Here is a 17,561-nt window from a genome sequence, read left to right as displayed (position 1 = left end):
GCGCGGGGCGGGGCGGGGCGGCGGCGGCCTCCTCCTGCTAAGCGGTTTCGCGGCTGTGGCGGCGGCAGCGGCAGCTACGGCGTCGCGATGGTGTGCGGAGGCTTCTCCTGCTCCAAGAACTGCCTCTGTGCCCTCAACCTGCTCTACACGGTGCGTGGCCGCCGCGCTGAAGGGGCGACGGCGGAAGAGTTCGGGCTGCCCTGGTTTGGTCTTCCTCGGTTTGCGAGTTCTGCTGCCAGGCGAGGAGGGGAGGTGGTGGGGCTGGTCCCGGCCAGCAGCAGCCTCCTCTTGGCAGGCTGGTGCTTCAGGGCCCGGGGGACTACAAGCAGGGGCTGCCGCTCGGTCACGGCCTGCGGCTGGGTGGGGAAGGTGGCATCGGTCAGGCTGAGCTTTGTCACCGTGGCGACGTGGCTCCCCAGGATCAAAATCCAGGGCGGTGTGGCAGCGGGTGGCACGGCGAACGCTGCTCGTCTGCGGGGAACGGGGGGATGGCTCCTGTTCTGCCCCTCTCCCGCCGGGCCCAGGCGGGGGTAGTGATGGCGCTGGGCTCGGCCCGCAGGTAGCCTTTCTGAGTGTCTGGAAAGGTCGCAGCTCTGGCCCACGCGTGAACGAGGTTGTTATTTGTCAGCCAAGGGCCGGCTCTGGAGTAAGAGCGGTTCACTAACGGACAAGTACCGTGTCGGTGTATTGGGTCCTAGGAGACCCTAGCAGACCACAGCACACAAGGAGAGTCGGGGGATGGGCTGCACAGCCCCGCAGTCCCGCTGACGAGCAGACCTCCCTGCTCTTCTTTGGGACGGACCAGCGACAAAGTATTGCTGCTTCAGGGTCGTGGGAACATGCGTGAGGCGGGAAAAACGGCACAGTGAGCCACACTGAGGGACAGCCGACTTGCTGCGGAGTCCAGGCAGGTGCATGCCTTCGCTTGGGCAAGTTGTGGGACCTATTGCCGACATGGAACAGCAAAGTTACCAGCTGTGGAATAGCTGTGGGGTTTTCTTCATGCTACCTGTTTTAAAATGGCACAGAAATAGCAAGAAGTAGACATTTACTGGCCTCCTCTCGCAGCACTTCTGGAGAGGTACTGTGTTCTCTCGTGTTTTGTGTTAACGACCATGGTTGGGGCTGACTTTTGGACAGACTGAAATTGGGGTCAGGCAGTGCTTGCAGGCAGTTTTATCCTTGCTGTCCTGAAAGCACTGCCTGCTCTCCACTGAAGGCAAAACAGGAGAGCAAGCAGGTCTAATGCTGTTCATCAGAACAAAGAGTTCTAGCTGGAGGTTGCTGGACCTGATGCTAATCACCAGGATGGAACATAAATGGTTGTAGAAGTGCCTGTGCTGAAGCCAGGGTCGATTGTTATTGTGTTCTTTGGTGTATGAGCTGACCCTTGTTCCTGAACAGAATTGTGCTATAGGAGAACTGTCTCATCCCTGTTTCTCTTTTCAGTAAAGCACAGGTTAATGCAAGACTTCTGTTTGTTATTGTTGTTGTTGCTATTACCTCTCCATAGAAAGAAGAGAGAAATCTGTATGTAACATAATGCATGTGTGAGTCTCATTTTGATGTCATGGACAGTAGGTGTTTCTTCTGAAGGCATCATTTGTGCCTACAGTCACATATTATCAACCTGTAAGGAGTCTGGTAGGTCTTTTAGGAGTTTTTTGCCTCAGCAAGGATGGGTTGATCTTTGGAGCCTTTGTAGTTCTGCTTGTGATACCTGTACAGTGAACCTATGACCTTAACCTTCCTTTGATGTCTCCTAGAGTAGAATATACTTTGTGGGTATCACTTTGGTATTTCATCTGACCTATACAGACTATAGATATTTTCTTATTTCTGAAGAAAAGGAATGATTTCCTTGACTTATGCTAGTTGGAATAGCCAGTTATTACTGCTTGTGATGCTTGTTAGTTCTAGGCAAGTTGTAGGACTAGTGCTTTTAAACTGAGTTGCAGAATTAGCATTACATCAACTGATCTAGCCAAATGTGTGGGTTTCTCACTTCCTTGATTAGACACAAACCTGGCAATGCAATACTTGGACTGCAATAACACAGTGCATGACAGACTTATTTTTTTTTCCCAGGTGGAAAAAAATACAGAAGAGCAAGAACTTAATCATCACCCTTTAAAACAATGTTAGTTTGCAATAATAATTGATGGGAAAGGTGTAAGAAGTAGTATAAGGTCAAATAAGTAATGCCTCTTAAATACCTTTTCCAGCTGGCATTGATATGTTTATCACATGCTTGGAATGAGTTAACCCTCAGAACTGTGTACTGGGGGTTAGAGTTCATATTCTGCTTTTCTTTAAAACACTTCTAGAATAGGATATTGGAGCCTGAGGGTTTTGTTTAATGCTGTCTTGTTTTACTTTTTGCAGTAGTGCACCAAGAATAATGTATTTTCTGGCAGTACTAAATCAGTTACTGATTTAGTACAAGAAACCAGAATTGCTTACTTATTCTTAGTAGGTGCTACTTTGCTGATGATTTTGGGTTCTTGTCTGGACTAAGCTGATGTCCTTGGGCCTTGTTTTATGTGAGTAATTCTAGCATCTGTGCTGAGTGTTGCTGACTTCAGTAGGCTTCCTTATGGCTATTGGAAGAGTAGAGAAAAGTAAGTGAGGCTATTGACTCAGTGTGTGTGTATAGTGACGTGCAATACTGAAGTAAAATCTTACGTGGAAGAGCTATTGGCATACAAAGACCTTTAAAATGCTGGGTTTGGATATCTGACCAATCTTATCTTTATTCAGTCATATTTACATTTCTCAACAAATGGCAAGCCCATACAAACTGTTTAAAATGCCTGTCCACAGTATTCAGACAAATTCGAGGAGGTGTATGCAATTCAGGACTTCTAATCTTCCATGTATGAGAACCCTAGATGCTGTCTCCACTAATATTTGCTCTCTTTAACCAGACAAGGATTTCCTTAGGTAGTCAGTGTTCCTTTTAAGGACGTCTTGAGTAATTGTCTTGAAGTGTGAACAGTTGATATATGTACTTCCAATCAGATTCTCAGAAGGGAAAGGGAAATTGTTAAACCCTAGCTACTGATGAAAGGATGAAGTGGTAGCTGGACCATAAGATTAGCTAAAAAACCCCCATTTGTTTATTTGGATGGTGTGTGCTGGTTTTGTCACCCAAGCAGCTCTTCAGTTATTGCTGCAGCAATGATGTGATCTGTTTGTTGCCAGTGTGTAAACATTTTGCTTTGTTTTGATAAGCAGGCTTTCAGTTACTCTTACACCCAGAGCGGCCATTTGATTTAAAACAAAATATCGACCTTTGCCATTAAAAGTGTAGTTTTTAGTAGCACAGAGTTCATTCTGCAAGAGCATCCATGTTTCCTTTTAACATTAGAAAGTGCTTTTATCCAAATCATTTAATTTTCAGAGTACTTGGCTTTCTGAGGGTGTTTTCTAGACTGCTTAGTGTTTGCATCCTTTTCCAAAGCGCTGCATTTGAAAAGGTTTGGGTTTTTTTTATTGCTGCCTGTTATTCTCTGAGTTCAGTATTTATTGAAAGTGTGATCAGTGCATTTCTGCTTTCTTTCTCAAAACTGCTTTTGTTGTGTTACAGAAGTATACAGAAATGAGTACAGGAATTCTCAGATTTGGATGACACTCGTTTGGCATGGTAGGGTTTTTAATAGTGCTTGTGGTAGTTGCAGCTTTCCCGATGCAGGGGGTGAGCATATTGCATCTTCATGTAGATCTGCTAGCTCAATCTACCTCCTGTCTGCATAAGGGAAACCTGGTGTTTGAGTAAGGATGAACATTGGATTTTCCTAGGCAAAGGCAATGTGACTGTCTTCCATATTTTCTGTTCATTCCTGACTGCTGTAGTGGCTCTGTGTAGCCCAGGTGCTAGCACACAGGTATTAGAGAAACATAATTCTTATCTTACACGTCAGTTTCTTTCACAGTGGGAAATGAACCCGTGATCCCTGAGCTCTGTTTCATTTTGGTGTGCATAAGCTTGTTCTCAGCTGTAAGAAACGACCAGTAAATAGCCTGCTGGTTGCTGTGTCTGACAGTCTCCAGTCAGCATTTAGCAGTGCAGCATCAAGATTTTGCCCCAGCACAAGCCTGTGCTGTGCTCATCTAGGTCATTGTCTGAAATGGATGCTCAGTAGATGGAGCAGGTTGCCTTGGAGCCATTTATGCCATTCCAAAGGACATTTTAAAGGTGGCTGTATAAGTGGTGCTGTATAGTTTTGACATGTGAATCAGCGGTACAGGAGCTCCCAGGTAGGTAGTAAAGAAGGTTAATACTGATCATGTCAGTTTAGTCTTAGTTTGTGATTGTATTGGTTTGCGTTAGCTTTTTGGGAAGGTTTCTTTGCTCACTTGAGAACAAAGAAGAGTGACTTACAGTAAAATAATATTTTAAGACTTTGTCAGTGCTTGGAAAGGCTTTCAGCTGTACTTTGTGTCAGCTTGCAGGCGAAGTGACAGCAGTTTGTGGTTGTAGTTTATAAGTGAGACATGTGCCAGCTCTGTAGACCAGATATGAGTGAGTTTTGATTTTTCACTTGTTTTGTGCAGACTGCATATTGACATTTGGAGTGGAGAAAGCAGATGGTGTTTAGTGAAAGAGCTGGACAATGATGGAGCACAGGAGGAGAAGGCTACATGAAGTGTGTGTATTCTGGTACCACTGATGTTTGCAGCCATCTGAGTGGTGCAGGTGGACACTTTGGAACCAGCACATTTATTTGAGAAGCCCTGTAATAGCCTTATATCTTAAATCATTAATAGTGATTTTTTTTTTCTCCTGTTTGTTGTGTTGAATGAGATAGGTGTGGAAGAGAGATCTCTGGTATCACCAAGCTTCTTGAAAACGTTTCACAACTTCTTAAACAGTGAACAAACAAGGAAGCAAAAGCAATCATTTCTGAAGTTAGTTGTTCCTGCTACACAGCAGAAAGCTTGCATTTCAGAAATCAAGGAGGATAAAATGGGTTAAATCTCACAGCCACTTGACTGTGAAAGCAGCTTGTAACGTGGTCAGAACCAACCTAGTAATGTGACAAACTCTGAACTAGGCTGTCAGACTGAAAGAACTGGCTTTCGTGATAAGAGCTAGGAATGCTGCCTTTCACTTATATTGCTAGTTCCACATCTTGTGTCTCAAGGCTGTGTCAGTAACCAGACTATGATTCACTTCTTTAAATAACTCACCTAAAGGTAGAAGATTCTGGTATCTATTAGAAATCCTTTGGAGATGCCTAGAGCTTTACTTACTGTAAATACAGTGTCCTTAATGTAACGACCTTTGTTTTCAGTAGAGCTGAAGGAGTACTGTAAGGAGACGAAAGCTGCTTGCAGGTTGGCTGGCTTACAGATGCAATGGAAATCAATTTAGCTTAGTCTTACCTCGCTGAAGAGGCACCTCTGTGTACCACCTATTGCTTAAGGTGGTATTTTCATCTGAAGTGCAGGGAATCAGAATAAATGTCTTCTAGATTCTTTATGGCTGTGCAGAAAGGGTTGGCCAAGTTGAAGGGGAGGGTGGTGGAAAACTCTGCCTTCAAAATATTTACCATTTGAGGCTTAAAATTTTAAGGCCCCTTAAAGTGGAGTATGAATTTATATGGAGAGGGTGTTTCATCTTGTGTGTAGCCTCTCTGGTTTTAGTTCCTGTTCCATATCCAACCTGACAGCTATTCTGTAAATATTTCCTTTGCTGATATTGCTGTAAATGCTGTACAGGCTCTACCCAGAAATGGTGAGGCTGTATTTCTTGACATTTAAGTTCTGAAATGCAGATTTTGCTAACTCCTTTTTCAGCTGAAGCTTCAAGAAAACAGTGGGAACGCTAAGTTCTGCTTATGACTTCCTTCCTAGTGAGCAGTCCAAGCGAAATGAAGTGCTGAGAAGTTGCTAGTTAGTCAAAACAGCTGATGTGCTTGCGGCTTGCTGTTGAATGAAGGAGGAGTTGGGTTTGGTATTTGAGTTGTTTGCCAGTGATGCTTTCTAGAAAAACAATTTCTTGGTACCTTGGTTTCTTTTCATAATGTAGACCAGCAGCATGTGGATCAGTTTACAAGGGGTAAGTGTGAAGACAAACTTCTCCAGTACAGGAGCGGGGGAAAGGAGCAGCTATGTGCGCAGGAGAACTTGGATTTAAAGCATAGAGCAAACTACAAGGTCGATTGAGTTTTGTGGTTTTGTTACTTAAGTATTTTTAACTTGGTTCTTTTGTGGGATTCTCTTTTGTAGGAAAAGTAGTGTTTTATGCAGCAGTAAGGGTAAAGGACTCAAAAGTACTGTGAAGGCTAAAGCTTTAATCGTTTTAATAAGTTAACCGAGAGCAGGATACCCTCAAGCTTGTGATGGCTTTACCTCTGTGACAAAGAAACTCTTCTTTGTCTAGAAGCTGTTACTTGTGAAACATCATTTTGCTTTACAGGGGTGTCTGTGTGTGTTAAAAAAACCACAATGGAAGTAATTTAAAGTGAAGTCTGATCTGTTCCACTGATCTTGAACTTACAGTTCCTAAAATGTTTTTCTCTAGAGATGCTGCCATTGGGAATAGCATTTTGTCTGTTGGTAGTATGCTCGATTTTGTTGGGTTTTTTGTTGTTGTTTGGGATGTTTGGGGTTTTTTAGGTGATTTGGGTGGGTTGGTTGGTGGTGTTTGGTGTTTTCTTGTCGGGGATTTTTGGCTCTTGGATCTCATAGTGAGAATGACTGATCTTCACTTGGGAACTGTGCTACCTATGGGCTTGTTCCAGTAAAGCATTTACATAATTTCAAGTTGATTATTTTATATAGTGGATGATGCTAAGTCTGTGTTTGTATGTGTGCATTTTAAGGTTGCTCAGGTTTGAATTGATGGAGAAGGCAGTAGTTAACCTGTGAGGATGTTAAATCGACAGTGCTGGCTGTCCTCCCCCACTCACACACATCTGTTTCTCTCTGTTGCTTTTCTGGTTTGTGGACAGTGTGTGCTTGTAGCATCTCTCTGTGAGGCAGATTGCTCCAGTTTGAGATTGTAATAAATTCTTTTACACTTTATGCCTTTTGGCTTTCTGTGTCAACATGCCTCAAGTGAATAGGACCTTTTAAATCACTTCTCAGAACAAAGCTTGTACTTGGGTTTTTGTGATGTTCAAGTGCTCCTGAAAACTGTTTGTTGTTTGTAAGAAGGTATTTAATTGATATGAGGTTTAGGAGCTGGTGGTGCTCATGATTCAGTGAGCTAAGTGGTACAGAAGAGTCCTTGGGAACTGCTAAATCTGCCCCTTAATGGTTTGTGGTGTGGAGAGTAGTGACATTCCTGTGGTGGAGGAGCTAGCTGTAGTGTATGGGAGTAGAGGGTGGAAGGGATTTCAGGGGCTTACCTGTCCAGGTTCCTGCTCAGAGCAGTATTTGCAACCTGTGGCTTTGTCTGCTGAGCCTTGAAAACCTCTCGGAAGAAAGATTGTCACTTCTCTTGAACACAGTACCAAACGACCTTGCAAGTGTTTCACGTCCTGTCCACTCTGAACCTCCCAAGCCTTTGTTTGTTGTTGCCTCTTTTTGTGTGATTGGTAAATAATGAGAGGTGTTTGTCTCCACTGTTGTAAGGCACCCTCAGGTTGCTTACTGTTAGATTATCCATAGGCTGCCTCTTTGTTATACAAAACAAACTCCCCTCCCTTCATCTGCTGCTCAGACACCATCCTCAAGGCATGTTTTTGACTCTTTCCGGGATCTGAAATTCCTTTTCAACCTCGGGGACTTGTAATAGGACGTGATACTTGAGCTACAGTCTCACCAGCATTGAGTTTCCTTTGACTGCTTTCCACTTGGCTTTTCCTGTTTGTAATGAGAGCAGACTCTTGGCTCCTACTCAACTTGGCAACCAGCGTGATCCCCAGGTCTAGCTTGGTAAGACTGTCGTTCAACCAGTCTGTTCCCTGACTCCACTGCAGCAGCCCAGGTGCAGAATTTTGCACCGTTTCTGTTGTTCCTCAAGTTTATCAAAGCCCATCTGAGTTGGTTCTCTATTTGGATAGTCAGTTGTGTAGTATCATCCACACATTTTCTGAGCATTCATCCTGTCTTATCACCCAGCTTGTTGATGAAGATGTTGTATAATAGTGGCCCCAGGATCAGCCCCTAGCATCCTCCTTCCTGCTACCAGATGGATGGTGAGCCAGTGATGGGTACCCTTTAAATTCATCACTCCAGCCTGTTGTCATTCAGTCGGGCAGGCCAATTCTGCAACCCATGCCTTCTCAGCTGGCTAATGAGACTACTGTGGGGAAATTAGATCAGTCTAAATCACAACAAACTGGATTGTGATTTCATATATTTCTGGCAGATTGGTCAAGCAAATACCTGAGGTGTTGCTAGTCATGGCTAGCTTTATGTAAGTAAACTCATGTAGGTAAAATGGGGTTTCACATGGACTTAAGTCTTCCAAGGATGATACTGTTTGCTCTGGGGGAGTTCAGCTGCTGTGAAAGGTGGTTTCAGTTAAACATAATGTGGCGTTCAGAAGCTCTGTAGAAAGTCCTTTCCCCTTTATACAACAGAAATAGATTACTTAATTACAAGCAAATAAAGTATTGAAGTTTAGAATGTGCATATTACTCATTGGAAAGTAGTTAGGGTCACTAATTTAATTCCAAGTACATTTTATTATGAAGTCTTAGCAGCTTTGTTTTTAGAAATACTGCATCTAAATGCTTGCATTTCTAAACGCTGGAATGAACTCAGCAGAGTAGTTGTGTCTGGTGGCTAAACAGTGTCTAACACTGTAGGTCTACCTGATTCAAACTAGGGTGCTAGGTACTGTGTACTGGACATGTGTGTTGGCTTTGTCTGCTATACTTCATTACAGATTTTTCTGCAGCTTTTCATGATGAAACTTTTGTTGGTGGTGTGTGTTTTTGGCATGGAAACAGGAAAGGCTGGAGCTTCCTGCCCCTGTAAACAATAAATCCCGGGGACAGATTTTGCCTGCTTTCCCTGCATACCATCTTTAAAAGGAAGGAAACAGCATAAGAGTGTTTGGAGCATTGGAATAACTCCGTGGTGAAGTCAATCCTATTTTCTTGAAGAAACATGCAGCAGAGACAGGGCACCTTTTTATTATTTAACTACATGAAAGAAACAGATCTAAAAATATTTTGATGTGACCTTGTTAACTGTTGGCCTATGTCATCAGTAATGTGGGAGCTTCTCCAGTGTCTTAGTAATTGCTGTGTTCCTCATTACAGTAGTCTTTAGCAAAGGGCACCTTTTAACCTGTTCAGAGCTGTGGGGCTATTTGTCCTGTTTTTCTTTAAATACATTGCCTCTGTTTCATAAAACATCTGGACATTGCATTCCTTTTCCATTCTGGGAATGAAGGGACAGTGATTTTTAGCTGGTCACTTCTGTTATAATCTACATTTCAGTATCTGTGGTCAGTCACAGAGAATGCAGTGTGGCTTGACGTGTAGGTAGATTCAGTTGTAACAGCTTCATGTTAACAGGGTGTGTGCCTTAAAACACCTGGAAACGAAGTTGCCCTTACAATGAGGTAGAGGACTGGTTTGTTTAGGGTTGTGCTTCTCTTTGCATTGGGAAGAAAACCCACACCTTTCCAATGGCTTTAAATAATGTATATGTGGGAGGGTTTAGCCTCTTTTAATATGCTGACTAACTTTGTTCTCTCTTCCCTCCAGCTGGTCAGCCTGCTGCTAATTGGAATTGCAGCATGGGGAATCGGCTTCGGTCTCATCTCTAGTTTCAGAGTCGTTGGAGTGGTCATTGCAGTAGGAATCTTCCTCTTCCTTATTGCCTTGGTCGGATTGATTGGTGCAGTGAAACATCATCAAGTGTTGCTGTTCTTTGTATCCTTCTCATGCATTACATGGATTGCAGTTTGGTTCCAACCATGTAAACAACCTGCTCTGTCAGCTGAAACTAATGTGGGAGGTGCTTCAGAAAGAGAACAGAAATCCAGTCTTATTTTGGTCAAGTGATGTCTTAATTTAACCTCCTGCCCATTTAACTTTATTCCAGCTTCCTTTTTTTCTCCCTCATTTTTGCCCTGAAGACACAAGTATTCCCATCTCCTCTTTTGAAAAATCAAAATACTGCAATTTGAGCATTTTATGGTGGGTCACTGTATCACAGGTGCCTCTTGCTGTGTGTTCAACCCTGCACCAAGCTAGAATGTGTGAACTATTAATGTTTAACAGCAGAGAAAGTTGATACTTGCGGATATCTAGCTGGTAGGGGAGTGCAGTGTGGGTAATGCAGGCTGTAAGGAAGCACTTTATTTTCAAACCTAGTCTTTACTTGGGAACTCAGACAACAAGCAAGCACAGACCTCTTCAGTGTGCTCTGCTGCCCCTTTGTTCTTACTGACACTGTGAGCAGGACTGTGGTGCTGTCTTACATAACAAAATTGATCTGAGAAAAGAGAATCATCAGATAAAAAAGTCCTATTTTTCATTTTGGGGTCTTTGAATAAGTGGTGACCTCCACTTCACAAACAGTGTAATTGTGTGAGGTAAATACCTGCTTCAGAAAACAGCAGATGAATTGTGAGGTCAGTGACCAGCTTTCAAAGTGTTATCTTCTAGTGTCAAAGTTTCTTCTTCTTGTTTTATACTGTTTTCAGATGCATTAGCCCAAAAGTGTGTGAGGCTGTGTTCCAATAGCAACTTTCACCTTTTCTTTTTCTTTTCTTTTTTTTTTTTTTGGTAAAATCTAGGCTGAAGTTATAATTTGTAATTAATTACAAGGCTCTATCTTTGCAGAAAAAACCCCACAACTCAGAATATGCAATACTGGCCTGAATTAGGAACAGTGTGGCCAGCAGGACAAGAGAGGTTATTCTTCTCCTATACTCAACATTGGTCAGGTCACACCTTGAGTACTGTCTCCAGTTCTGGGCTCCTCAATTCAAGATTGATGCTGAGATACTGCAACGTGTCCAGAGAAGGGTGACAAAGCTTGTGAGGGGCCTGGAACACAACCCTGTGGGAGCTGGGGTTGTGCAGCCTGCAAAAGAGGAGGCTCAGGGCAGACCTCATTGCTGTCTACAACGACCTGAAGGGAGACTGTAGCCAGGTGGGGTTGGGCTCTACTGCCAGGCAATCAGCAACAGAACAAAGGGACAGAGCCTTAAGTTGTGCCAGGGGAGGTCTAAGATGGATGTTAGGAGGAAGTTGTTGACAGAGAGAGTGATTGGCATTGGAATGGGCTGCCCAGGGAGGTAGTGGAGTTGTTGTCCGTCCCTGGAGGTGTTCAAGCAAAGCCTGGCTGAGGCACTTAGTGCCATGGCCTAGTTGATTGGCCAGGGTTGGACTGGATGATTTTGGAGATCTCTTCCAACCTGGTTGATTCTATGATTCTATACTGAGAAAATAATTTTTTTACTGCTTTATTTCAGGGCAGTATCTTGGAGTGATGAGTCTCTAAAACTGGAGAAAATGGCTGTAGGTTTTTCCCACCCAAAACTCCTTTCAACTTTTTTTTTTTCTCATGTTGTCTTGCTATGCAAAATACATCTAACCCAGAAATACCAGCTATGTATAGCAGTAGCCAAAAAGAGATAATATATGGTGATTTAGTTCTGGAGACATTATTTAGGTCATTTTCCCTATATGCAGTCAGAATTTCCTTTGATAGTTTTAAAGAACCTCTGGTTACCCAGTGGCATAAGGAATACTGTGAGGCATATGTGGTATAAAAGCATAATTAATGTGGGTGCATATCCTTAACTACCATTTGTAGTACATGATTATTCTTTTGCTTGTCTTTATTGTCCAGTTTTCTGTCTCCTGTGCCTGTTTGGCACTAAACAAGGAACAGCAGGTAAGAAAAATGTCCTGATTTCTCAGGTGATCTATTGTATATTAGTATGTTTTCATATGTTCGAAGGTTAAGTGTGAAACATATACAACACTTGTGTAGTCTTAAGATATGCTCTCTCCATTTTGTGGAAGAAGATCAGCATTACCCTTTTAAAGAAGGTCTAGACCTTGGGCAGTGCTTGGCTGTGGTAACTAGAAAGAAATACATCTGCCTTCTAAAATTCTTTTCAGCTGTCTGTTTTGGTTTTTTTTAAGCTTCCTGTGTGGGTTTCTGGTCACAAAGGCAGCAGTGTGTTATCTTGTCCATATCATGTGTTCAGCAATTTCAGATAAGCTGATGAAATCTTACAGTAATCATAATGTAAAGGTGATAAAGCCACTGACTTGTTCTTGCATAATGCAGAAGGTTGTCACTACATTTGGAGCAGAGGTGACCCTTAACTGTGAAAGTAAAATCAGTTTCCATGGGATACAGAGGCTCATTCTTACAGCAAAAGAATCAGGCAAGGGTACAGGGACTAAGTAATTGCCCTGCTACATGAAACTGTACTTTATTTAAAGAGTCAGCAGTCCCAGTTAGACTAGTTGCATGTCCCATGTACTAGTGGCCTTCATGGGTTTAGGAAAAAGAAAGGAAGGAAATCAATTCGGACTGCAAATGTGCTTTTGGTAGGTGCTGTGGTTTCTTTAGCTACATGCACAGTTTGAAATGTTCAAGTCATGCTTTAATATATTTCTCTGTCAGACTTCAGGATCTGAAGGTTTTAGTTGGGAAATTATCAACTTGGCCTAGTGTATTGTTTTCCAATGGAACAAGACTGTTCAATTAATATAATGTGTATTTGCTTATTCCTTCTAGAGTCAGCTTCTAGAGGTTGGATGGAATAACACTAACAGTGCAAGAGCAGATATTGAGAGAAACCTGAATTGTTGTGGGTTCAGAGCTTTTAATCCAAATGAAACCTGCTTCTCTGTAAGTTCTTCAGCTTCATTGGGTTTGTTCATATCTGTACTACTCTATCTACAACAAAGTGGGGTTGGAATGAGGAAGGGACCAGCCTCTTCCATTTGATGACAAGCAACAAAGTTAGAGGAAATGGTTTCAAGCTGCAGCAGAGGAGATTCAGGCTGGATATTAAGAAATACTTATTTACTGAAAGGGTTATCAACCACTGGAATGGTCTGCCCAGAGCAGTGATGGAGTCACTGTTCCTGGGGGTATTCAAGCAGTGTGTGAACCTGGTGCTTAGAGAAGTGGTTTAGTGTTGACCCTTCAGTGCCGAGTCAAGCATTGGACAGGATGACTTCCAAGGTCTCTTCTCCAACCAGATGTATTCTGTGAACTGCTTTCATAGTTGCAGAAAGCAGAGTTTTTTTGAGCAGTGTAAGGTAGTTGTTACAGTGATACTAAGCTCTTTAGACAATTTACTGGAAGCATAATCACACAGCACCTTGCAAAGGTTGTGCTCTGTTGTCATTTCTATGCTTGGTTTTTTGGAGTCTTCTAAAGATGTCAAAGTTTTCTCCATAGCTAACAGTCTTTTATGGAGCTGACTAGATTTTTCTTTAAGTCAGTCAAGTGCCATTGGAAAATGAAGTGAATTTCTCTGTGTCTGCTGCAGGATTGTTTTAGAAGTCACCAGTGTCAGCCATGTGCACCAATAATAGAAGAATATTCTGGGATGGTGCTGAGATTTGTTGGAGGCATAGGACTCTTCTTCAGTTTCACAGAGGTGAGTAATAGGTTAGAGAATTGAGTGTTTTTTTCCCCCCTCTTCTAAGGCTTGGTTTTGTGAAGCTATTAATTTTAGGTTATTTATTACAAGAACTCTCAGCACTATCTTAGGAGTCAAATAGTGAGGTTAAATTTTCTCAAGCTATCAGCTTGCTTAAGTCTGGCAGAAGGAGAACTAATCTTTACTCAACACTGGAAGTTCATGCAACTTTGTCCTTTAGACTACCACAACCAGATACCACATGAAAATGTGGTGGTGTTAAGTTTTGCAAGAATCCAGCTATTCTTCCTCCCCCCAAGTCTGGGGGTTTGGGGACTTTTGTTGTGCTTCCCATAGTGCAAAGTTCTGTAGTTTCATGATGAGTCGACTGTATTTAAACATGAGGTTAGAAAGGTCTTTGTGCTTTAGTATCCAGATGATACATATACTTCTTTTATTGATCAGTGGATAAAAATCCTCAGAACAGGTCTTTCATAACCCCACAACAGAGCATGTGAAGATACTCCTGCTGCTTAGTGCAGTTTTTCAGAAGGTTTGTAGGTATTACAGCAACAGGAGGGATACAGCAGCTCAGACAGAATCACTCTGACACCTGCCCTCAATTTCTTTACTAAAAATATGGAATCTGCTGGAGGGAGGAAAGTGGTTGGAAGGAATAACAGGATTTGAAAGTCTACTACTTAAGTGGTAACTGTACAATGAAACAATTTGGCAGGTTTATCACCACCCTAAAATCAGGTGTTTGAATATTTATCATTTGGGGAGGGCAAAGAATAATTCAGTGCTAGATGTGGCTATGAAAGTATGTTGAAGACAGGATTTTTCCCCTGTTTTCTTTTGTTGTTGTGTGTTTTTCCTTCTCTCTGTTGCTAGATAAGAATTCTGGTTTTAGAAGGTTTCATTCTCTAATTGAGAAAGTTGGTTTGTGGTTGAGGGATTTTAGCAATAGCAAAATACCCTAAGCTCAGGTACTGGGTATTCATTGTAAGGATCTTATGTTTAAAACAAATACTGTAAAACTGTTGGAAGACATGGTGGGGGCTTTCTGCTTAATAATATCTTCCTGGTTTTGTTTTCAGATTCTGGGAGTGTGGCTGACATACAGATACAGGAACCAAAAGGATCCTCGTGCAAACCCCAGTGCATTTCTTTGAGTTTATGAAGGACTGAATCTTCTTTCTGCACTCTCTACTTCAAAATATTGATTCTTTGTAGTTGTGGAATCCCTATTACAGAGAAATACCAATGTACCCAAAAAGAAAACTTAATTTCCATGAGCAATCTGTACTTTCCATATTTAACATCCCATTTTTTTCTTCTTAGAGTCTCTGTCTTGAAGTACATTGGTGCATTCAGTAGCTGGGCAGAGTCAGATTTCTCCTCTGAGCTGGTTAAATAACTCTGCTAAGACTTTGGTAATCAGTGTGGTGAACTCTGTGCAGTGAGTTTCATAAGCACTGCTGGCTTCTCGAAAAAAGGCCCAAACCAAACAACCAAAACAACAACCCAGAAGTGTTTCCTGTTGTATTTGTTGATTACAAAAATTCAGAAGATTTCTCATTAAAATGATGAAAACATACAATGGATGGTTGGAATGTATGATTTGCTTAGGCTTTAGGGTGAGCTCCCACTTTCCTGTTAAGGTAAAACTTAAAGTGCACATAAATATATGTCAGTGACTACTATATTCTTCACCCCTTCTCTTCTTTGTTTGTTTTGGCTTTCTGGTAGCTTTAGAATTTTGTTGAGATTAAAAATAATTCTTTGCTTCTTAATGGATATCTTCATGATGAGAACAATGAATGAAGAAAACCAGGAGAATGTAGTCTGCTGATGATTGACTTGAAACTTTTTTTCTTTGACAAGTGAATGAAGTTTGGTCTTCACACAACATCAGAATCAGTAGTGTTTTGTTGTCTTTAATGTGAGAAACTTGATGCCTGGGAAATTGTTGTACAGCTAATTTTTCAGATGGTGTAAAATCATTGTTGTAAGAACTTGGCAGTGTATATTCTTCTGCCATGCAGCTAACAGTTTTGAGTTCATGAGAGATCAAATGGTTTGTAAAAAAGAAAAAAAGGAAGTGATGGTTTCCAGTAGTTTGATTGTGTTTTGCTTTGTTTGCTTCTTTTAAAGGAAAGGATTAAAGTGCATTATCTATGTAGAAAGTATTGTCTGAGCTGAAGGAAAGCATGATCCCTCTTCCAGCCTGTAGTATAGAAGTGTTGCATCAAATGGAACAGCAGACATCTAAACCACCCAAGGTACATAATGTTACATTTGGTTCTAGTAACACTGCAGTGCAGACTTGCCCTGCACGATTTCTTCTGATAGGCAGCTGCTGTAGCCTGAATGCCTGCTCTGCAGGAGGAAAGTAAGACCAGTATTAATGCCTTCTGCCAAGGAATGCAGCAGCTGAGTGAGGACAGAGAAAAGTGGGTTCCCATACGGTCTCCTTTTACTAGGAAGATGCCTCCTTGCTCCTGCAAAGGAGGCAAAAAGAAGTTGAAATACCTATTCACTTTCAGAATTCCATGTGTCCAGTGCTCCTAAAGGGGGAATTCTTTCGAGGTTTTAAACGCTAAATGCTGAACCTGACTGCAGAGGGACGTGAAGACTTAAGGGCAGCTTCTGTCAAGGTGTAGCTGAATCTTCGACATCTGCTGCCAGCGCCATCTCCTGGTGTTTGCTCTGTGAATAGCTGCTGCTCTGTGGAGTATTGATGTCTGCTTCAAGCAGGTACTTGTACATTCAGTGTAAGAGCCCACTCGTGTTCTGAAACATCTTGAGGGCCTTCAGGCCATTACTGAAGTATAAAGTAAATGTATGCAGCTTTCTCACCGCCAGGTGCTGTCCTGTTTAAGCAACTAACCAGCCATTGTCAATCAGTGTCAAGAGGACAGTGGTCATTTTATGGCTGTCTTTAGCAACAGTCAATTTTCCTAGTCTAGACAAGTTCCATATTTTGTAAACTAATAAATTAAAGGAGGGATCTTGTGGAGAGAGTGTGTGAAGGTTAAAATAATATTACATTGCTGCTTCAATTTTGATTCTTTTTTTTTCCCTAATTGTTGTTAGTGCTTAGTTCAGGGTAGATCTGGTTTCATAAATATTGTAGGTAGTATTGGAGCGTAAATGTGCATCACTGAGAAAATACTGAACACGTTACTACTTGAGAAACTCATATCTCATAATGTGAATTTGATTTAGTGGTCAAAAGACAGATCAGTGGATCATATGGTTTGATTAAAGTTTTTCTATCCTGTTGATAATATTTTGTCTCTTCAAGACTGTGATTTAAAAAATACCCAACACAACCCTTGAAATTCATATCAGAGGTGTGTATTCACTTTCAAAATCCTCTCTTGTGGTTCTCATAACAACTAGTAGTGGTAGTAATGGCTGACATTACCAAAAAGCTGAGAAGATAATAGAGGTATAGCTCTGGGAAAAGTTTCTCTCGCTGCTGCTGAAATTTTATTTGAGGTTGGAAAGTCTCATTTTGGTTTAAGCATTAAGGTGGTGTGTACTGCCATGGTGTTCAGCTGCAGAGCTTTTTGCTCTGGCTCATCCCTTTTGGGCTTGTAAATTAGCAATCATGAGCTGTAGTGCAATCATGGAACCATCTGTGTACTCAATATGGTCTCCCTGCTATTGATCATCACAAGGCTTTACTGAAATCTGAAGTAAACAGGAATCTTTCAAGGGATGCAGGCTGTATCTTTAAAAAGATGTAGGTAAGGTGATCCTTTGATTGCTTCAGAATGCAGCCAGTTTGAAAAAGAAACAACCCCCCCACGCGCATGTAAAAAATCCTGTCCTCCAGGCTCCAGAGCTTTTCTGTTAAAGGTTTGCATGTCTTGTTATCAAACTGTAAAGAAAGGGCTGATAACAGCTTCACATAGGCTGGTGCTACAAGAAAACGAACAGAGATAAAGTGGGCTGAGCACTGCAGAGCTTAGCTAGCTGCTGAAGCTGGAGATAAAATACTGCCTTCCCGTACTGGGTT

At 41.9% G+C, this 17,561-nt stretch overlaps 1 protein-coding gene across 1 annotated transcript; it reads left to right on the top strand.

Annotated features, from left to right (window-relative positions):
* On the top strand, positions 1-16,826 carry TSPAN13 (tetraspanin 13). The gene is made up of 6 exons (XM_064166838.1): positions 1-150; positions 9,675-9,842; positions 11,737-11,817; positions 12,676-12,789; positions 13,439-13,549; positions 14,632-16,826. Exons 1-6 carry the CDS (start codon positions 88-90, stop codon positions 14,704-14,706), a joined length of 612 nt encoding a protein of 203 aa, XP_064022908.1. The 5' UTR covers positions 1-87; the 3' UTR covers positions 14,707-16,826.
* The last annotated feature ends 735 nt before the right edge of the window (positions 16,827-17,561 follow it).

This window comes from Pogoniulus pusillus, chromosome 28, assembly GCF_015220805.1.
Source record: "Pogoniulus pusillus isolate bPogPus1 chromosome 28, bPogPus1.pri, whole genome shotgun sequence".
NCBI lineage: Eukaryota > Metazoa > Chordata > Aves > Piciformes > Lybiidae > Pogoniulus > Pogoniulus pusillus.
Note: the sequence above shows the minus strand (reverse complement) of the source record. Positions and strands in the feature narration are given on the sequence as shown.

What these genes read in the sequence shown, in the direction of transcription:
- TSPAN13 (XM_064166838.1), top strand. Translation starts at nt 88, where the DNA reads ATGGTGTGCGGAGGCTTCTCCTGCTCCAAGAACTGCCTCTGTGCCCTC. An exon ending in ATCAAGTGTTGCTGTTCTTT is followed by an intron (nt 9,843 to 11,736) that starts GTATCCTTCTCA and finishes TACCATTTGTAG; the next exon opens with TACATGATTATTCTTTTGCT. An exon ending in CAAATGAAACCTGCTTCTCT is followed by an intron (nt 12,790 to 13,438) that starts GTAAGTTCTTCA and finishes TGTCTGCTGCAG; the next exon opens with GATTGTTTTAGAAGTCACCA.